Source organism: Ruditapes philippinarum, unplaced genomic scaffold, assembly GCF_026571515.1.
Source record: "Ruditapes philippinarum isolate M1 unplaced genomic scaffold, ASM2657151v2 ctg501_1_1_1_1, whole genome shotgun sequence".
NCBI lineage: Eukaryota > Metazoa > Mollusca > Bivalvia > Venerida > Veneridae > Ruditapes > Ruditapes philippinarum.
In genome coordinates, this window is record NW_026854871.1 from 599965 (window position 1) to 621781 (window position 21817).

At 34.9% G+C, this 21817-nt stretch overlaps 1 protein-coding gene across 4 annotated transcripts in view; it reads left to right on the top strand.

Moving 5' to 3' along the window:
• LOC132741382 (uncharacterized) overlaps nucleotides 1–21817 on the top strand; it is a 98406-nt gene that overhangs the window by 23142 nt on the left and 53447 nt on the right. For 3 of the 4 annotated variants that reach the window (XM_060729538.1, XM_060729535.1, XM_060729537.1), the window contains exon 2: nucleotides 14175–15513. In XM_060729538.1, the coding sequence (XP_060585521.1) occupies nucleotides 14288–15513 (1226 nt within the window). In that variant the 5' untranslated portion in view covers nucleotides 14175–14287. Of the gene's footprint in view, nucleotides 1–517; nucleotides 676–14174; nucleotides 15514–21817 lie in introns of those variants that run through there. The other variant, XM_060729536.1, reaches the window with a different exon arrangement.

Genomic DNA, 21817 nt, shown 5'->3' on the forward strand with positions numbered 1-21817 from the left:
GATAGAAATAGAAGAAATCATTGATCTGGTGCTATAAACAAATCATTAGCATGATTCTGGTCAATAGTTATTTGAAGTGAGCAAATAAATACACGAGAACAAACAGTCTGCGTGGCAGGGATACAGGACCACAAAATATATCAATTCCATAAATACAATAATTATTCTATCACCCTATCAACTCAACTTGTATACTGAAAGATTTCATTGATTTTATACACCCACCACCATTATATCTTATAATGTATATTAGACGTGCTATGGTAATGATGTTAAAACTCCTTTTCTGCTTAAATTCACTTAAAGATTTTCCTATTAATACTAAAGATGGTTAGTATTAAAGAGGTATCTGGAAGTTGTTCCGCCATGCTGAGGTTATATAGCCGTATTGATTTATTGACAATCAATTTCTACAATGATTTGGCTCCGTCTCGTTTGGGGACGGGAGAATCTTGCTTGGATCCTCATATTGGAATTTTTCCCATAATACAATTCCTCGATATGAAAACTCTCAAACCCACTACACAAGACTCTTATGAATGTTTGTGCCCAGGATTGAAATGGTGCTAATTCAATTGAAGTTATTTATTTATGATATTCTGTGTTAGTTTTCTTAAATTTAAATTTGTAAACTTGGGATTTTAATTGGTTTCAGATGTTAAATTACAATAGAAGGTAATGTAAATTCAGAAATTATACAAGAATTGAATACTTCTGAAGTTTTAATGCTTTGATAATGTGATAATGGCTTATATAGTCAAGGAGATTTGTTTGCTAATGTGTGAATAGTGTATTTAGTGATTTTGTTCTTTTTTGTGTCGCCTCTACGGAGTAGTGGCGACATATAGGGATCACTTCTCCGTCGTCTGTCTGTCCGTCTGTCCGAGCAGAGGAGAGCTACATTATGAGGTTTAGGTTTATGTACAGGCACTCTGTATGGGGTTCATTCCGTAGAGACATGTATTATGTGGTTAAAAATGCTCTTATGGGGTTAAAAAAATTTGCTCTTGTGGGGTTAAGAGATCAAAGGAATAACCCCACAAACACGTCTGCTAAGTACGTCCGTCTGTCTGTCTGTCGAGATCTGTCCGTGACAAAACTTGTCCGGACTACTCCTCATAAACTACTGGTGCAATTTCATCCAAACTTTACAGGAATGATCAGTACCAAGTCTAGTTGTTCATATTGTCAGCATTTTCCGGTTCAATGATTTTTGGCAGAGTTATGGCCCTTTAATAATTTTTAATTTTAAAGTTTGTCCGGACTACTTCTCTTATACCACTAAAGCAATTTCAATGAAACTTTACAGGATTGATCTGTAGCTCAAGTCCTTGCGCATATTGCACGGGTTTTTCGGTTGAATGATTTTTTGCCGAGTTTTGGCCCTTTGATAAAAAAGGTGTATTTTTCTGTATGTTGCCAGATACACAAAAGTTTGTCCGGACTATTCCTCATAAACTACTGGTGCAATTTCATCTAAACTTTACAGGAATGATCAGTACCAAGGGTCGTTATGCATATTATCAGCATTTTCCGGTTCAATGATTTTTGTCAGAGTTATGGCCCTTTAATAATTTTTATTTTTAAAGTTTGTCCGGACTTAACTTCTCTTATACCACTAAAGCAATTTCAATGAAACTTTACAGGATTGATCTGTAGCTCAAGTCCTTGCCCATATTGCACGGGTTTTCCGGTTGAATGATTTTCGGCCGAGTTATGGCCCTTTGATAAAAAGGTGTTTTTTCTGTGTGTTGCCAGATACGCAAAAGCTTGTCCGGACTACTCCTCATAAACCACTGGTGCAATTTTATCCAAACTTTACAGGAATGATCAGTACCAAGTCTAGTTGTGCACTGTCCGTCTGTCTGTCCGTCTGTCACAAACTTTGTCCCAACATGAAATTGGCCATCATGAGGCGACACATGTGATTACTGATCGCTCTTGTCTTGTAAATATATTAGACTTTACTATTATCACATTTCGATGTTATTGTAAATGATGTAAATGACTCAGAATATCAGGGCATGATGACTGGTACCTGTTAGTAATATATTATAAATATGGAGAAATATTAAATATACTATATACAGGCTTTAGTGAATTGGCTTCATAATAATTGCGACTAGTTTTAATGTGTATATCAGTAGGGAAATAATAAATGATATTTTGTGTCAATTGTGGAGTAGATAGAGGAAAATGATAATGAATCATAACCTTAAGGGATTAATATGTTTCTGAAACTGCTGTCACTGTAAGGTACAGATTTCTAGGTTGAATAATTGTATGTGTTTCATTATACTCTTTTTTTGTTTGTTTATGCAAGTAATATTGTATGTCTCTTTAAATTTTCGTTGTATGAACACAGTTAGCACTGTTAATTTAAAATATGTTGAATTATAAGTCCTGTCATTAGTGCTTTGTATTTGGAATTGTTTATTGAGACTGATGTTTAAAAGCATTGTCAGACTATCTAACCTGGCATGTGCATCTATTACTGAAGCCCCAGGTCTTTCATTTTATCACTAAATAATGAGTAGTAATTAAAGGTTAATTTTAAACATTTAAATCAAATTGTTATCATTAGATGAAATCATTTACTGCTAGATTTATTAACCCTGAAGTAAGTTTATAACAAAGTTATTTTTAGGTAATGAGTGCATTTTATAGTTGATATTTAATTCACAGAGCTTATTTAAATTCTTACACCTTAAAAGTTTTATATGCTATGAACTATTTTTGGATTACTTTAACAAGAGTGATGAGAAATTTGTTGTCTTTCAAAGTAATTTCTTTGTTTAACACTGTCCAAAAAAATGTATATGAAAATAGAATTGTTACTTTTCATATGTTTGTGTAATATTTGCAATCTCAAGAGAACATTGTATGAGCTTCAGGTAGACATTTTCTTAGCTTTAAGAAAACATTGTAAGAGCTTTAAGTAGACATTGTCTGAGCTTAAAGTAGGCATTGTCTGAGCTTAAAGTAGGCATTGTCTGAGCTTAAAGTAGGCATTGTCTGAACTTTAAGTAGGTATTGTCAGAGCTTCAAGTAGACATTGTCTGAGCTTAAAGTAGGTATTGTCAGAGCTTCAAGTAGACATTGTCTGAGCTTAAAGTAGGTATTGTCAGAGCTTCAAGTAGACATTGTCTGAGCTTAAAGTAGGTATTGTCTGAGCTATAAGTAGGCATTGTCTGAGCTTATAAAGTAGGCATTGTCTGAACTTTAAGTAGGTATTGTCAGAGCTTCAAGTAGGCATTGTCTGAGCTTAAAGTAGGCATTGTCTGAGCTTAAAGTAGGTATTGTCTGAGCTATAAGTAGGCATTGTCTGAGCTTATAAAGTAGGCATTGTCTGAACTTTAAGTAGGCATTGTCTGAGCTATAAGTAGGCATTGTCTGAGCTTATAAAGTAGGCATTGTCTGAACTTTAAGTAGGTATTGTCAGAGCTTCAAGTAGACATTGTCTGAGCTTATAAAGTAGGCATTGTCTGAACTTTAAGTAGGCATTGTCTGAGCTATAAGTAGGCATTGTCTGAGCTTATAAAGTAGGCATTGTCTGAACTTTAAGTAGGTATTGTCAGAGCTTCAAGTAGACATTGTCTGAGCTTCAAGTAGGCATTGTCTGAGCTTAAAGTAGGCATTGTCTGAGCTTATAAAGTAGGCCTTGTCTGAACTATAAGTAGGCATTGTCTGAGCTAAAAGTAGGAATTGTCTTAGCTTAAAGTAGGTATTGTCTGAGCTTAAAGTAGGCATTGTCTGAGCTTAAAGTAGGCATTGTCTGAGCTTAAAGTAGGTATTGTCTGAGCTAGAAGTAGGCATTGTCTGAGCTTATAAAGTAGGCATTGTCTGAACTTTAAGTAGGCATTGTCTGAGCTATAAGTAGGCATTGTCTGAGCTTATAAAGTAGGCATTGTCTGAACTTTAAGTAGGTATTGTCAGAGCTTCAAGTAGACATTGTCTGAGCTTCAAGTAGGCATTGTCTGAGCTTAAAGTAGGCATTGTCTGAGCTTATAAAGTAGGCCTTGTCTGAACTATAAGTAGGCATTGTCTGAGCTAAAAGTAGGAATTGTCTTAGCTTAAAGTAGGTATTGTCTGAGCTTAAAGTAGGCATTGTCTGAGCTAATAAAGTAGGCATTGTCTGAGCTATAAGTAGGCATTGTCTGAGCTATAAGTAGGCATTGTCAGAGCTTTAAGTAGGCATTGTCAGAGCTATAAGTAGGCATTGTCTGAGCTTATAAAGTAGGCATTATCTGAACTATAAGTAGGCATTGTCTGAGCTAAAAGTAGGAATTGTCTTAGCTTAAAGTAGGTATTGTCTGAGCTTAAAGTAGGCATTGTCTGAGCTAATAAAGTAGGCATTGTCTGAGCTATAAGTAGGCATTGTCTGAGCTATAAGTAGGCATTGTCAGAGCTTTAAGTAGGCATTGTCAGAGCTATAAGTAGGCATTGTCTGAGCTTATAAAGTAGGCCTTGTCTGAACTATAAGTAGGCATTGTCTGAGCTAAAAGTAGGAATTGTCTTAGCTTAAAGTAGGTATTGTCTGAGCTTAAAGTAGGCATTGTCTGAGCTTAAAGTAGGCATTGTCTGAGCTTAAAGTAGGTATTGTCTGAGCTTATAAAGTAGGCATTGTCTGAACTTTAAGTAGGCATTGTCTGAGCTATAAGTAGGCATTGTCTGAGCTTATAAAGTAGGCATTGTCTGAACTTTAAGTAGGTATTGCCAGAGCTTCAAGTAGACATTGTCTGAGCTTCAAGTAGGCATTGTCTGAGCTTAAAGTAGGCATTGTCTGAGCTTATAAAGTAGGCCTTGTCTGAACTATAAGTAGGCATTGTCTGAGCTAAAAGTAGGAATTGTCTTAGCTTAAAGTAGGTATTGTCTGAGCTTAAAGTAGGCATTGTCTGAGCTAATAAAGTAGGCATTGTCTGAGCTATAAGTAGGCATTGTCTGAGCTATAAGTAGGCATTGTCAGAGCTTTAAGTAGGCATTGTCAGAGCTATAAGTAGGCATTGTCTGAGCTTATAAAGTAGGCATTATCTGAACTATAAGTAGGCATTGTCTGAGCTAAAAGTAGGAATTGTCTTAGCTTAAAGTAGGTATTGTCTGAGCTTAAAGTAGGCATTGTCTGAGCTAATAAAGTAGGCATTGTCTGAGCTATAAGTAGGCATTGTCTGAGCTATAAGTAGGCATTGTCAGAGCTTTAAGTAGGCATTGTCAGAGCTATAAGTAGGCATTGTCTGAGCTTATAAAGTAGGCATTATCTGAACTATAAGTAGGCATTGTCTGAGCTAAAAGTAGGAATTGTCTTAGCTTAAAGTAGGCATTGTCTCAGAGCTTTAAGTAGGCATTGTCAGAGCTTTAAGTAGGTATTGTCAGAGCTTCAAGTAGACATTGTCTGAGCTTAAAGTAGGTATTGTCAAAGCTTCAAGTAGACATTGTCTGAGCTTAAAGTAGGCATTGTCTGAGCTTAAAGTAGGCATTGTCTGAACTTTAAGTAGGTATTGTCAGAGCTTCAAGTAGACATTGTCTGAGCTTAAAGTAGGTATTGTCAGAGCTTCAAGTAGACATTGTCTGAGCTTAAAGTAGGTATTGTCAGAGCTTCAAGTAGACATTGTCTGAGCTTAAAGTAGGCATTGTCTGAGCTATAAGTAGGCATTGTCTGAGCTTATAAAGTAGGCATTGTCTGAACTTTAAGTAGGATTGTCAGAGCTTCAAGTAGGCATTGTCTGAGCTATAAGTAGGCATTGTCTGAGCTTAAAGTAGGTATTGTCTGAGCTATAAGTAGGCATTGTCTGAGCTTATAAAGTAGGCATTGTCTGAACTTTAAGTAGGCATTGTCTGAGCTATAAGTAGGCATTGTCTGAGCTTATAAAGTAGGCATTGTCTGAACTTTAAGTAGGTATTGTCAGAGCTTCAAGTAGACATTGTCAGAGCTTCAAAAAGGCATTGTTTGAGTTTCAAGTAGGCATTGTCTGAGCTTCAAGAAGGCATTGTCTGAGCTTAAAGTAGGCATTGTCAGAGCTTCAAAAAGGCATTGTTTGAGTTATAAGTAGGCATTGTCTGAGTTATAAGTAGGCATTGTCTGAGCTTAAAGTAGGCATTGTCTCAGAGCTTTAAGTAGGCATTGTCAGAGCTTCAAGTAGACATTGTCAGAGCTTCAAAAAGGCATTGTTTGAGTTTCAAGTAGGCATTGTCTGAGCTTCAAGAAGGCATTGTCTGAGCTTAAAGTAGGCATTGTCTCAGAGCTTTAAGTAGGCATTGTCAGAGCTTCAAAGTAGACATTGTCAGAGCTTCAAAAAGGCATTGTTTGAGTTTCAAGTAGGCATTGTCTGAGCTTCAAGTAGGCATTGTCAGAGCTTCAAGAAGGCATTGTTTAAGCTTCAAGTAGACATTGTCAGAGCTTCAAGTAGACATTGTCAATGCTTCAAGAAGGCATTGTTTGAGTTTTAAGTAGGCATTGTCTGAGCTTCAAGAAGGCATTGTCTGAGCTTTAAGTAGGCATTGTTTGAGCTTCAAGTAGACATCGCTGAGCATAAGTAGGTATTGTCTAAGTTCTGAGCTTTAAGTAGGCATTGTCTGAGCTTCAAGTAGGCATTGTCTGAGCTTAAAGTAGGCATTGTCTGAGCTTAAAGTAGGCATTGTCTGAGCTTTATGTAGGCATTGTCTGAGCTTAAAGTAGGCATTGTCTGTGCTTAAAGTAGGCATTGTCTGAGCTTCAAGTAGACATTGTCAGAGCTTCAAGAAGGCATCGTCTGAGCTTCAAGAAGACATTGTTTGAGCTTTAAGCAGGCATTGTCGGAGCTTCAAGTAGGCATTGTCTGAGCTTCAAATAGGCATTGATAGAGCTTTAAAGGGACTCCACTGAAGTTTAAAAGCCTAAAAACATAACATTTGAAATTCTTTCATAAATGAGCTGTGGCACTTTAAACAAAAATATATGCAAAGATAGTTAAGAAATATACTTTGAAATAAAATGAAAATCGTATTTTTATGCTTCTCTTAGCCCAATTTGAGTGAAAAGCGTTTAAACGCTTTTCATTTTGAGTCATGTTTTCACAATTTGAATTATTATTCTGGAAAAACAAATTGCGCGAATGATCTGAAATTTTGCACAAAGATTAGTGGTCTAAACCTACATCAAATAGAATATTTATCTGGAAAGAAATATTTTCAGTCCTATCATGTCAAAAAACCTTAGTGGAGTCCCTGTAAGTAGACATTTTCTGAGCTTCTAGTAGGCATTGTCCGAGTTTCAAGTAGACATTGTCAGAGCTTCATGAAGGCATTGTTTGAGCTTCAAGTAGACATTGTCAGAGCTTCACAAAGGCATTGACTGAGCTTGTAGTGGACATTGTCTGAGCTACAAGTGGACATTGTCTGAGCTTTAAGTATACATTGTCTGAGCTTCAAGTAGGCAACGACTGAGCTTGTAGTGGACATTGTCTGAGCTTCAAAGTGGACATTGTCTGAGCTTCAAGTATGCTTTGTCAGAGCTTCAAGTAGACATTGTGTGAGCTTCAAGTAGGCATTGTCTGAGCTTCAAGTAGACATTGTCAAAGCTTCACCAAGGCATTGTTTGAGCTTCAAGTAGACATTGTCTGAGCTTCAAGTAGACATTGTCTGAGCTTCAAGTAGACATTGTCTTAGCTTAAAGTAGACATTGTCTGAGCTTTAAGTAGACATTGTCTGAGCTTCAAGTAGGCATTGTCTGAGCTTCAAGTAGGCATTGTCTGAGCTTCAAGTAGACATTGTCTGAGCTTCAAGTAGACATTGTCTGAGCTTCAAGTAGGAATTGTCTGAACTTTAAGAAAACATTGTCTTAGCTTCAAGTAGACATTGTCTGAGCTTCAAGTAGACATTGTCTGAGCTTCAGGTAGACATTGTCTGAGCTTCAAGTAGACATTGTCTGAGCTTCAAGTAGACATTGTCTGAGCTTCAAGTAGACATTGTTTGAGCTTCAAGTAGACATTGTCTGAGCTTAAAGTAGACATTGTTTGAGCTTCAAGTAGACATTGTCTGCATTGAGCTTCAAGTAGACATTGTATGTGCTTCAAGTAGCCATTGTCTGAGCTTCTAGTAGGCATTGTCTGAGCTTCAAGTTAACATTGTATGAGCTTCAAGTAGGCATTATCTGAGCTTCAAGTAGACATTGTATGAGCTTCAAGTAGGCATTGTCTGAGCTTCAAGTAGACATTGTCTGAGCTTCAGGTAGACATTGTCTGAGCTTCAAGTAGACATTGTCTGAGCTTCAAGTAGACATTGTCTGAGCATCAAGTAGACATTGTTTGAGCTTCAAGTAGACATTGTCTGAGCTTAAAGTAGACATTGTCTGAGCATCAAGTAGACATTGTCTGAGCATCAAGTAGTCATTGTCTGAGCTTTAAGTAGACGTTGTCAGAGCCTTAATTAGACGTTGTCAGAGCCTTAATTAGACATTGTCAAGGTTATAAATAGACATTGTCTGATCTTTAAGTAGGCGTTATCATTCAGTCTTAATAAATAATGGACTGTAGAGGGATATGCTAAAGTCAGTACAACACTGTTCCTATTTTAAAGTTTAGGTTAGTTAAATAATATAATGTTTAAGAAGCAGTCATAACCATTATGCTTGCACAAAGTGTCTTTTTTTCATCAATGTTATGTCAGTATAATTTGAGATGGTAGTGGGCAAGTTTCATTAAACAAATTAAAATGCTAATCCCACATGATTACAAAGTAATAGATGCAATGACAATTAAATGTTTATACATAATACCAAATCAATGGGGATTAGTGATAATTAATTTTTCTTGATACAAGCTAAAATTTATCAGTCAGACGCTTGATTCAATACATATGAATTTAATGTCTCCACTAAAATCACTGATGATCCAATCAACACCTATTTATTGATAAAGACCTGCACAATTTTACATAAAGTATCTTGTTAATTCCCTTTGGGTATGTCGTTTTGGCATGTAACAAGTCATTCAAACTGTTTAGAGTGAATTACACAATTTGGTATTTTGTTCATGACCAGCAGAGTAATGGCCCCTGATTATGAAAATAGATACATTTTTGTGCTTGTGTTGGTGTAACTTGTAAGGTATAATGCTGGACTCAAGAAATTGTAAGAAAATTGGTCAACATAATTATGAATTTACACACCTTGATTATTATAAATGTGTGGCAGATTCATTTGAGATTAACGTAGGTTTTTCCCCTGATGAAGAAAAAAAACTAGCATATGTAACTCCAGGAAATGTAACTCTTATTTAATGATATGCACCAATGTTTGTAAAGGAATTTTTGTTACAAAACATCAGAATGGCATGGCATCTATGTCCTATGGTTATTTCTTCTTTTTTGCCACTCAAATTTAATATAATACTAGTATTTAATAAATTTGAAGTGTATAAAGCTATAATTTTCTAATGAAATACTTTTATAAAATTAATTAACAGTAAAATTAAATGGTTTTTAGTAATTTTGCAGAACACAAGTTAATACTGTACTTAAAAAGAAAAAAAATTCCAGATCAGATATTATGTTGCTATGTTTAAAGTGACATTATGCCCATTCAAGGGCATAAAGTGAGTGAACAGGTGAAAGTCAAAATTAGTTTTTTTATTGCCATAATTCCATTAAATTTAATAATTTTCATCACATAAACAATAGATAACCCCCAAATCAAATGGAATTTCCGTAAATATCAATAGGAACTTACCTAAAATGTTTAGTTTGTAAAAAGAGTGGGACAGTCTTTTTATATTTAAGGCATATTTCTAAATTCATCCTAAACAGTTTTCAATATAAACTGTTGGTAAAACACCGTTTTAACAAACAATCTATGGAAATAAAAAGTCAATTCAGCTCAACGTGACTATGAAAATATGAGCATAATGTCACTTTAATAAGAAGAAGTTTAATCATTTAGCAGTCATCATATTTTTCATATGTTTCATTTGCTTTGAAGTCAAATTCTTACCTTACAAATTTCGTTCATACAGATATTTTGGATTTTTTCTATTCCAAAATTCAAACTATAATTTTTGCAGCAGATATATAACTTTATAAGATTTAACAGATTATTTACAGTGATAATGGACGATAGAAATAGCCGCAAGCTAGGGGAAACCTGCAAATGAGTGATACTAAAAATAGCATACTGAAAACTGCATTATAAAATAGCCTCTAAGATCAATAAACATATTTTAAAACAATAGGGTTTGTTTAACATAGATTCTGCAGGAATGTACAATACTGATTTCAACCTCACAGCATGGTGAAAATTTCTGTGATGCTTAATAAATGTTCTACAAAACTTTCTTTACTTAACAATAGTTATTATTTAAACACATTTGTATATCCTAAATCATAACAAACAATGGAATTATTTACAATTTTGTCAAGTTTAACCATGCAGCATGATGGAAATTAGCTAGTAAATTTATTCTTTTTGTAAGTGAATGTTTCCTTAGTGTTTACGTTTTATGGCATATTTATAATTATTAGATTGATAAAATAGGGGTAAAAATGTCAAAGCTTTTAAAGGACGTAAAGGGGGTAAATATCCTCCCCTTCCAAAACAGATTATCTAAGGGCAAATGTCTGCCTTAAAAAATTGGAGGCAAAGTTTAATGTCCAGGGGGGAATGGTCAGATGATATGGAATAGAACAACTTGAAACAGTATTTGAACATGTCTAGAATGATAATTGCTACATTTGTTAAAGATGTTACAGTGTTAAATACAGTGGGTATAGGATGTACATGATGAGCAAACATATAATTTATAAATATTTTCATGAAGTTGTTACTGACTATTGGTGTATGCGATGCGCTTCACAAGTGATTCAATTATTGAGTCTAGATTGAATCATACTTGAACAAATTTGATTTAATTCAGTTATGGATGAAAGTGGGTGTTTTTTGTTATTGTTGTTTTTTGTTGTTTTTTTTTATTTTGCTTTAAGGCAATAACCAATGTTTTAGAGAGACATATTGCTCAATAGATTTAATAATGATTACAGTGTATTGGGAATGATGGGAAAGTTTAAGTGGGAAGTTTTTATAATCTGTACTGCAGTAGTTCATGTGGAAACTAGGAATTGTGGTTAACTACAGCTGATTTAATTATAGTGATAATAATCAAGTTAAAATCAACTTGTTGTGAGATATTGTGACAATTTCTATTGATTTATCCTATTTTGGTAAAAGTTCTTTCACAAAAGATCATAAAAACAGCAAGCATTAATTATTTCTAGGGAAAACTTTCTTCACAAGCATGTTGAAAATGAAAACATCTAATTGTCTCCATATGATAGTAACTGCTATTTGATTAGTGTAATGTTAGGTAGTTCAGTGGTTCTGGTGGCTGACTTTTGATTGCTCACACCTCATCCTCTTAATGATGGTTCATAATACATGGTTTGTATCCGACTTTGGATGTTTGAATTCTTCATGTGAATAAGCCATAACAACATGGCTGCTGTAAGATGGAAGGTTTGAAGATTATACTTCTTGGAGGATAATACCACTTGGAGGATAATTTCTCTTTAAAGGTTATAGTTATACAGGATAATATCTCTTGGAGGATTATACCTCTTGGAGGATAATACCAGTTGGAGGATAATTTCTCTTTAAAGGTTATATTTATAGAGGATAATATCTCTTGGAGGATTATACCTCTTGGAGGAATATACCAGTTGGAGGATAATTTCTCTTTAAAGGTTATATTTATAGAGGATAATATCTCTTGGAGGATTATACCTCTTGGAGGAATATACCAGTTGGAGGATAATTTCTCTTTAAAGTTTATCCTTATAGAGGATAATATCTCTTGGAGGATTATACCTCTTGGAGGATAATACCAGTTAAATGATACTTCTTGAATGGCTATACCACTTAGAGGATTATACCTGCTGTTGAAGGATAATGCCTCTAGAAAGGTTTATACCTCTTTGAGTATTATTCCTCTTTGAGGATAAAATCTCTTGGAGGATAATACCTCTTTAGAGGATAATACCTCTTAGAGGATAATAGTAACCTCTTTTTGAGTAAAAAGTTATACATTTTGGAGGATGATAATTATCTCTTGGAGTATTATATCCTTTTGAGGATTATACTTCTTTGAGGATAAAATTTCTTGGATGGTTATACCTCTTTGAATGTTGTGCCTCAGACAGTTCTTGAAACAATGTACATGTATTTAGAGACACCAAGTTGTTGAAAAAGACTGACATACTGGCCTTCTGAAATTTGATTACATTTTGATGCTCTAATATTAAAAATAATTTATTTTCACCAAATAATAGATAATAGAGTAAATTAGATAAATATGGCTACAAAAGATTTGATTTTGATTTTAAGCTTAAGCAATGAATAATTTTGAAAAAGGATTAGGTGGGTATAATGACTTGATTACCATAATTATGATAAAGAATGTGCCCATGCAGGCTGTTACGTCCTCATCATTTCTCAGCAATTTGCTCTAGTTCTATTCTGTCAGTTAGGGGCATGAATTTGAAATATAGTAAATTAAAAATTATCAGTGGATTAATTATGCCAAGATCAAAACAGTCAACTAGTACTTAGTCTTATCTATTTAGAAAAGTGTAAAAGTTTAGAGTTTAGTTTAGTTGAGGGAAAACAAGTAGATAGGCAAACCTTTATTATAATACTTTACCTGCATTGAATTTGGAACTGTTCATTGTAAATATGGATAGAGCTTTAAAATTTCAATGGCCGAATTCTGAAATTTAATGAGTCAATTATATGAATTCTCAGGTTAGGCTACACTGAGAACCTGCAGAAATTGTGTGAAAATTCTCTGATTTTTCATAATCTCTTTTAGTCAGAATCATTTGGGAAACAATTATAGAAAATCTAAGAGGGACTTCTCTCAAAGTGAGTTGCAGCCAAAGAAAGTGTTAACTTATAATGTACAGTTTTATCAAAAGAAAATCAATTAAGACTATTATAAAAGATATACAATCGATTCACAGAAAACTTACATGAACTGGGCTTGTTGTCAGTGTTTTTCAATGAGTACTAAATTGTTAAGGTCATGTTGGTTAACCAACATTATTTTTGACAAGTTGCAATTTTTTCTTGAATGCAGTATTCAGACTTTGTTTGTGAGACCCATTGACACCAAAACCTGATTAAAGCAACACAAAATTTGTCTGAGAAAGTAATTTTTAGACAAACCCACGTTAGTTATCCTGACAGAATATGGAAATTAAGTAGAATATTGGCTGGAAGGGAAGCAGGGAAAATACAATGTTTCCTGATCTGTGAAAAAAGCATGTTTCTATGGAACATAAAAATAATTGGGGCGTAGTGAAATTTTCAAGGAAGATAATTTACTGTTATTTGGCTTACTTTAATTGTGATTTTAGCAGTTTTTTGTTTCCTTTAACTTTGCTAAAGCAGAAACAATTTTTCCTTCTTAAGAAAGGGCAAGAATGAATTTTATAACATTTAAATATTGGTTTTAGGCATGTTTTGCACCTGAAGAAAATAGTGAATAGAATTAATTTGTAATAAAAGTGGCAAAATGTAAACAAAGTAGTATTTTGACTTCCATACAAATACTATATCATTATTAATAGTGCTAATAGCCAAAAAGCAACAGAAGCAAAAGATGGTTTAGGAATTCGGGCAATGAGTACCTTTTATTAAATTTTAATAGAGCACCAAAACTTAAAAAGCTTTTGAGAAATAAAAATGATGGCATAAAAATGTATATGGGGCATTATGGGCCATTAAAAGATTTTATATGATTGGCTGAAATTAATTATTTTATTGTATTTTGCAGGTGAAAGTATGCCAAATGCTATCTCCAAGTGTAAAATTAACAAAGTGTTGTTTTTTTTCATCTTTGACTAGGTTAAGAAATGTAGGATTTTTCAACTGTCAACATAATATTATTCCAGTTTGTTTGTGACATACTGAACTGCTGAAATTTCTTGTTTTGTAGTATAACATAGTAAAGAATTAAGCATTAAGATAAAATGCATTTAATTAAGTAGTACATTCATTTTATAAAATAACTACAACAATCAACAGATCATCTGTCAACACTTTCCTGTTTTCCCAGAGTCACATATTACTTTGCTAAAACTCTCTGTCCTGGTTTAATTTATACGGGATTTGTTCCAGAAAGATTGTACAGATTTCTTTTCTCCTGTATTTTCAGGCATAGATCCATCGGCCCACTTTGAGCAGCGTAATTTGTCTAAAGTCATGAGAGAAAAAGTTAATTAATCAGTGTGTTCTTCTGTAAAGTGAGGCCTTTCTCCGAAAGCAAATATGGATTTCCGTCGGAAACTATCATCAGGTGGGGAAAGCTTTTCCGAGGGAACATCAAGGTTCTTCAGTTCTGTGTTAGCAAAAAAGAATGGATTAATGAATGATTTATCAAACAAGATAGAAAGTGTAGGTGCTTCTGCTGCATCATTAATGAAGGGAAGTTCAAGTGGAAGCAGTCTGAGTGATTCGGACGGTCCAGTGTTTACTGATGCTAATTATTCGCAAAAGTCCCAAAGGGAATTAAATGCTACTGAGAAAAATGAGACAGCTGAGACGAAACATGTTGTTACAGCAGAAGTGAATCCAATGCTGAAATCTCAAAAAGAGCGGGAAAATGAACAGTTAGCGTCTGCTGTGGAAAGGAATCTAAATGGACATATGCCGGGCAAGTATAGTAAAAGGCAAGGGAGTTTTGCAAGTAGTGGTAGCAGCGTTAATGAAGAGATTTATCATACATCAGGTGTTAATATGAGTTTTGATGAGCCCCTCTACTCTCCTAGTAAAACATCCTCAACACCGGAAAAAGCTTCGGCTGGAGTTGGTCCAAGTTGGAAAGGGAAGAAAACTCCACCTCCAATTCCTCCCCCACCCTATAATCCTAATAAGACAGGGAGAAGAAGTTCTAGAACCAGTTCTTGTAATTCTCCCAATATATTCAGTGGTCATTCAAGTGACTCGGAGGGAAAGTATGAAAGGAATGCTTCAGAAGATAGAAGTTCCGAGGAGCGAGTAAAAGCTCCCCCTCTTGCAACCATAAAGAGACGTTCAAGCACTGTAGACGAAATGTTATTTGATGACTATGTTGAACCTGAGCCAGAACCGGAACCAGATAAAACTCCGGAGCCAGAAGTAGTTGTAAATAAGCGTAAAACTCTCTTACCAATGGGTGACTTGATTTCATTTGATGAACCAGAACTTGAAGACTTTCATCCTAAGCAAGTAGTTAATGTAAGAAATCAGTTTGGAAGTGAAAAGTCTGGTGAAAAATCTTTCCCAAGTGTAAGTAGCGTAGATTCAGCTGAAGGAGTGTTTGATGAACATGGATTAAATAACCAGACAAGTGTTGAGTCTTCAGAGCCCGAGTACGAACATTCCCGCAGGTTAGATTCAATGGGTTCGCCAAAATCGTGGAGCTCTGATTATAGTCTAGACAGCCAACCAGATGACCTTACATTGGAATGTATGGGATTTATGAAGCAATTTGTGGCAAAAATTTTCAGTCATGGGTTTGTATTCTTTTCTTTCTGTGATATCTTAACGTTAATTTTACTTGAATATTGAGGTCACTGTAAGGATCGTAAGAGTTTCTTCATTGCCCTGTAAATTAGCCTATTATGAGGTGATCTTAGACTATTAACTTACAAATGTAATAAAATATTCATTTTTGAGCATATCAGTTGAATATAATAGCAGATAATGATTCTGAACTTAAAAGGTAAAACAACCTTGTTAAACGCAAGGAAAACAAAATATTTTTTACCTAACCTTGTTTATTCTGACTTAGGCTTAGATTTTAATAAAGGACTAGTCCTGCTGAACATAATGTGTGTAGGGGATTTCAGTATATATCAGAACATAAATCATTTAGTTTATCAACCCACACCAAGCTAAATATCTTAAATGTGTCTGTCTTTTTATCTGGATTAAACCATTAATCATTTTTTTAAATAAAATTTACAAATAAGAACTGACTGAATTAGCAAACTGTACAGACCAAGATCAGGGTGACAGTACTCATAGGTAGTAGATAAGTGCCTGCCAACAAGCTAAGTGTTTAGAGCTTGGCTTAAGTTTGCTTGCTGTGAACATCTCACACTATAATAGCACCTATAAACCATGCATCACCTATTTGTCCTCCACCTTTTCAAAGAAAAAAGGGGGATATAGAAATAGGCTCCGTCCGTCTGTCCATCCGTCCGTCCGTCTGTCCGTCACACTTTCGTGTCCGGTCCATAACTTTGTCATTTATCAAAGGAATCTGAAATAACTTGGCACAAATGTTTGTTATTATAAGACTATGTGTCATGTGCAACAATCAGACTCCTACCTCCAAGGTCAAGGTCGCGCTTGCTCATTCAAGGTCAACATTGTGTATTTGATGGTATATGTCGTGTCCGGTCCATAACTATCTCTTTGAAGGGATTTTGTAAATACTTGCCACAATTGCTCACAATAATGAGACGATGTGTCATGCGCAACAAACGGTCACCTTCCTCCAAGGTCAAGGTCACACTTGGAGGTCAAAGATTAACATAGTCTTTTACAGGGTATATTTTGTGTCCGGTCCATAACTTTTTCATTTATCAAAGGAATCTGAAATAACTTGGCACAAATGTTTGTTATAATAAGACGATGTGTCATGGGCAACAACCAGACGTCAAGGTCGCACTTGCTCATGCGCAACACCTGCATTCCTACCTTCAAGTTCAAGGTCACACTTAGAGGTCAAAAGTTAACATAGTCCGTTTTAGGGTATATTTTGTGTCTGATCTAGAACTTCTTCAGGCTTTTGAAATAACTAGGCACAAATAGTCACAATAGTAAGACAATATGTCAGGTACAACACCTGCACCCCTACCAGCAAAGTCAAGGTCACTCTTATAGGTCAAAGGTTAACACTGAGTCTGTTATATGGTTTATTTTGTGTCCCGTCTATAACTTCTACGTAGTTCAAGGGATTTTGAAAATTCTTGGCACAAATAGTAATATTAATAAGACGATATGTCATGCACAACACCTGCACCCCTACCTCCAAGGTCAAGGTCACACTTAGAGGTCAAAGGTTAACATGATAGAGTTTCATTTTACTAGTATTTCTTTCATAAATTTATTGTTGCATTGGCAGATCTAACATTGATCATAATTTTGGACTGAAAGTCCTAAAATCCATACCTCAATCTTTTGAAATACGATTAAATGTTGCACAATTTTATGCTTCATATAAAACTTCCCCCGAGGCGGGGGACGTTGGTAACTCTGTTACAAATTCTTGTTAGAAATGGTTTTTCATCATTATCAATTGCTAATGATTTTAAAGAATATTGTTGATTGGATTGTTTTATGAAATTTAATAATGTCAGAAAATTCAGGATTATATTGTTGTCTAATACAAGCAGTATCAAAATTCTGTGTGTATATGACACTTTAGGTACAAAAACTTGTAAATGGACTAATTTCCAAATAGATGTCAGATAAAAATCAATGCAGTTGGTTGACTTTATAAAATGTATTGATGGAGGGAAAATTCAATAGTTTACTAACTATTTACTAATGAATTAAGGGGTGTATTAGGGGGTATTTGAATTTGGGTTATTTAATTGTAGCGTTTCTTGTATGGTTTGTCAGTCATTAAAAGAAACTCATAATGATAATAATGAAGAAAGGGTTACGATAGTTTGAAAAACATCTACATCAAAAAAAGTTTCCATGATTCAATTGTGTGTCTATAATTATGTTAGTTTGTTATGTTAGTTACTTATATTGAGACTGCCTCCGTGATCGAGGGGTTAGAGTCGATGACTTCTAATCCAGTTACCTCTCTGGTGTGGGTTTGATCCCCGGGAGATGCTTTGGTAGTTAAGGGCGGAGGAAGGTAGTCTAGTACTGGTGTAACTCTCCAGGAACGATCGTTAGGAAACTACCCGCCTAGTATATAACTGAAATACTGTTGGGAAAAGGCGTAAAATGAAACAAACAAACAAACAAACAAACAGTTACTATTGATAAAAAGCAATATGCCAAATAACAGTACTATTCCATGTCAGTGTCACTAGCACACATGTAGTACAAGTAATTAAATAGAAATAACTGTATTTCCATTATCTTAATTAGGAGACAGAAGTCACAGGTTAAAAGGTTATATTATTCGACAGTCAAGTTCACCAAGGTCATTATTTTATACTTTTTATGTTGATTTTATATTGATTGGTATTTGTAAGAAGGTGGTCTCTCAAAACAAGAAACTTTCAAAAAAGCTGGCCATTTTAGAATATAATATTTGTACTTTTTTGTCATTAAGCAAAATAATGGCCACATAGGGGAATATTATTTTAACAATTGCATAGCCTTTGGAAGCACTATTTTTCAAATTAACATACTCTTTAATTTTTCAAATTAACATACTATATATCAGATTCCTTAAAAGCATCTTATAATGTTGGTGTTGAAATTTTGTTTAGTCTAATTTATTAAAGAGAAGTTGTAAACATTCGTGTGGACTTGTGTGTCATTAATGTAAACAAGTTTTTTAAGAAGCTAATGCTAGAAATATCCCATTGGGAATTGTTAATGGAATATTGCATTATGTGTTATAATCATTAATGCAAATCTGTAATGAATATCTACTGAATGATTATACAGGAACTGAAATAGAATAACTTTTATAAAATCTTTTGGGTAATACAAATAGAGACAAGAAAGAAATCCATATTGTCACCTTAGTTCAGTAACAGGTTAAGTCCTTCTAAATTTATTGGAGTTAACCATTTCTTGCACTAAGGTGATGATACGTCATGGAATAGAGCCAGGCAAGTGTCATTACAAGTAAAATGGTTTCCTACGTGAACATTTTTAATGATATAAAGATATTTCATTTAACTATTTTCAACATTTTTTTTGGGGGGGGGGGGGGGGGGTAAATAAACGTTTTTTATCAGGAATATAGTTAACAATAATCGATCAATATAGAAGAAGGTCTTTGGAAAGTGGTGACCGTTGAAGACCGGAGAAGGCCGAAGATAAACAATTATTTCTTTTTAAGAAAATGATTAAATAGGCCTACCATTTTATGAATAATTCCGAGCAAAAAAATAATGAAGTAAACAGACAAGTTTACGCAGAAAATATCTCTATTTATTATGGCAGATGCCACTACGAATATTTTATTTTGTAGATTTTCAGTATTTGTAAAATTTGAGATAGATTTTAAAGAAACATTGATAATTTTCAAACACATCATTCAAGTTTTTGCAACCTAAACGGTAAAATAATTATAGAAAATTAGAAATATCACGTAATAGTTTTTTGTTCTTAATTAGGTGTAGTTAGGACTAATTCCCTAGAGGTAAATCCGTAACGTATCGGCAAACGGTATTTAGCTAGGTTTTCGAAAAGGTCAATTAACCAATCATGTACGGTTTACAGATCACATGCTCCTCCATGTACCGAAAACAGGTCACGTGTTCTTCCATGCCTCAAAAGTTAAACGCGTACCAATACCCTGCGGTCTCCAGACCGCAGGGAATAAGTCTCTGTAGACTCAGTGACATCACTTTACTGTAGGCTGTGGAAATATTTGATTTGATACTATGACAATACTTTAAAGCAGCATGCCTCCAGATGAACTAAAATATTACAATAAAATTAGACAAACTTTAGAAAATGTACGTAGATTTTAGGAAAAGTGGAAAGATTCAAGTAATAATTTACATGTTAGAGAGGTAAATGGTTAAATTTTTTAGCTCATCCGAGCATGCTCAGGGTGAGCTTTTAGGATCGATGATTGTCCGTCGTCCGTCCGTCCGTCGTCCGTTCACATTTAGTTGTTAACACTCTAGCGGTCGCATTTTTGCCTCAATCATCATCAAACTTGGTCAGGATGCTTATTTAGTTGATAGCTCGGATGAGTTCGAAATGGGTCATCTCGGATGAGAAACTAGGTCACAAGAGCTAAAAATAGAAAAACCTTATTAACACTCTAGAGGTCACATTTTTGCATCAATCATCATCAAACTTGGTCAGGATGTTTGTCTAGGTGATAGCTCGGATGAGTTCGAACATGGGTCATCTCGGATGAAAAAGTAGGTCACCAGAGCTAAAAATAGAAAAACCTTGTTAACACTCTAGCGGTCACATTTTTGCATCAATCATCATCAAACTTGGTCAGGATGCTTATCTAGTTGATAGCTCAGATGAGTTCGAACATGGGTCATCTCGGATGAAAAAGTAGGTCACCAGAGCTAAAAATAGAAAAACCTTGTTAACATTCTAGCGGTCACATTTTTGCATCAATCATCATCAAACTTGGTCAAGATGCTTGTCTATGTGATAGCTCGGATGAGTTCAAACATGGGTCATCTCGGATGAAAAAGTAGGTCACAGGAGCTAAAAATAGAAAAACCTTGTTAACACTCTAGCGGTCACATTTTTGCATCAATCATCATCAAACTTGGTCAGGATGCTTATCTAGTTGATAGCTCGGATGAGTTCGAACATGGATCATCTCGGATGAAAAAGTAGGTCACCGGAGCTAAAAATAGAAAAACCTTGTTAACACTCTAGCGGTCACATTTTTGCATCAATCATCATCAAACTTGGTCAAGATGCTTGTCTAGGTGAAAGCTCGGATGAGTTCGAACATGGGTCATCTCGGATGAAAAAGTAGGTCACCGGAGCTAAAAATAGAAAAACCATGTTAACACTCTAGAGGTCACAATTTTGCCTCAATCATCATCAAACTTGGTCAGGATGCTTGTCTAGGTGATAGCTTGGATGAGTTCGAACATGGGTCATCTCGGATGAAAAAGTAGGTCACCAGAGCTAAAAATAGAAAAACCTTGTTAACACTCTAGCGGTCAAATTTTTGCATCAATCATCATCAAACTTGATCAAGATGCTTGTCTAGGTGATAGCTCGGATGAGTCCAAACATGGGTCATCTCTGATGAAAAACTAGGTCACAGGAGCTAAAAATAGAAAAACCTTGTTAACACTCTAGTGGTCACAATTTTGACTCAATTGTCATCAAACTTGGTCAGGAAACTTGTCTAGGTCATTGCTGGGAATAAATCGAACATGGGACATCTCAGATGAAAAACTAGGTCACAGGAGCTAAAAATAGAAAAATCTTGTTAACACTCTAGTGGCTACTGTTGTGATCCAAATATTCTGTTAATTGGTCTGAAAGTTTGTTTTGATGATTTCTAAGTCAAGATCGAACATGGGTCATCTTGGATGAAAAACTAAGTCACACCGCCCAAATATGGAAAAACCTTGTTAACATTCTAGTGGTCACATTTTCGACTCAATTATCATCAAACTTGGTCAGGATGCTTGTCTAGGTAATTGCTTGGATGAGTTCGAAATCGCATGTGAAACTAGGTCAACGGAGCTAAAAATAGAAAAATCTTGTTAACACTCTAGTTGCTACTGTTTTGATCCAAGTATCCTGGAAATTGGTCTGAAAGTTTGTTTTGATGATTTCTAGGTCAAGTTTGAATATGTGTCACCCGGGTAAAAAAATAGGTCGCACTGCTCAAATATGGATAATCCTTGTTAACACTGTCTGTAGTGGTCACATTTTTGACTCACCTGTCATCATGAGACTTGGTCAGATTGCTTGTCTAGGTAATTGTTTGGATGAGTTTGATAAGTCAGGTGAGCGATTTAGGGCCATCATGGCCCTCTTGTTTATGTATAACTCTATTTCTACTGCATTACTAATGCAGTAAGGAGTCAATTTTTGCATATTTGATGACTTTTTGTAATAATGGTTGGTAACAATGTAAGTGCCATTGATAATGTGTAAATTGCT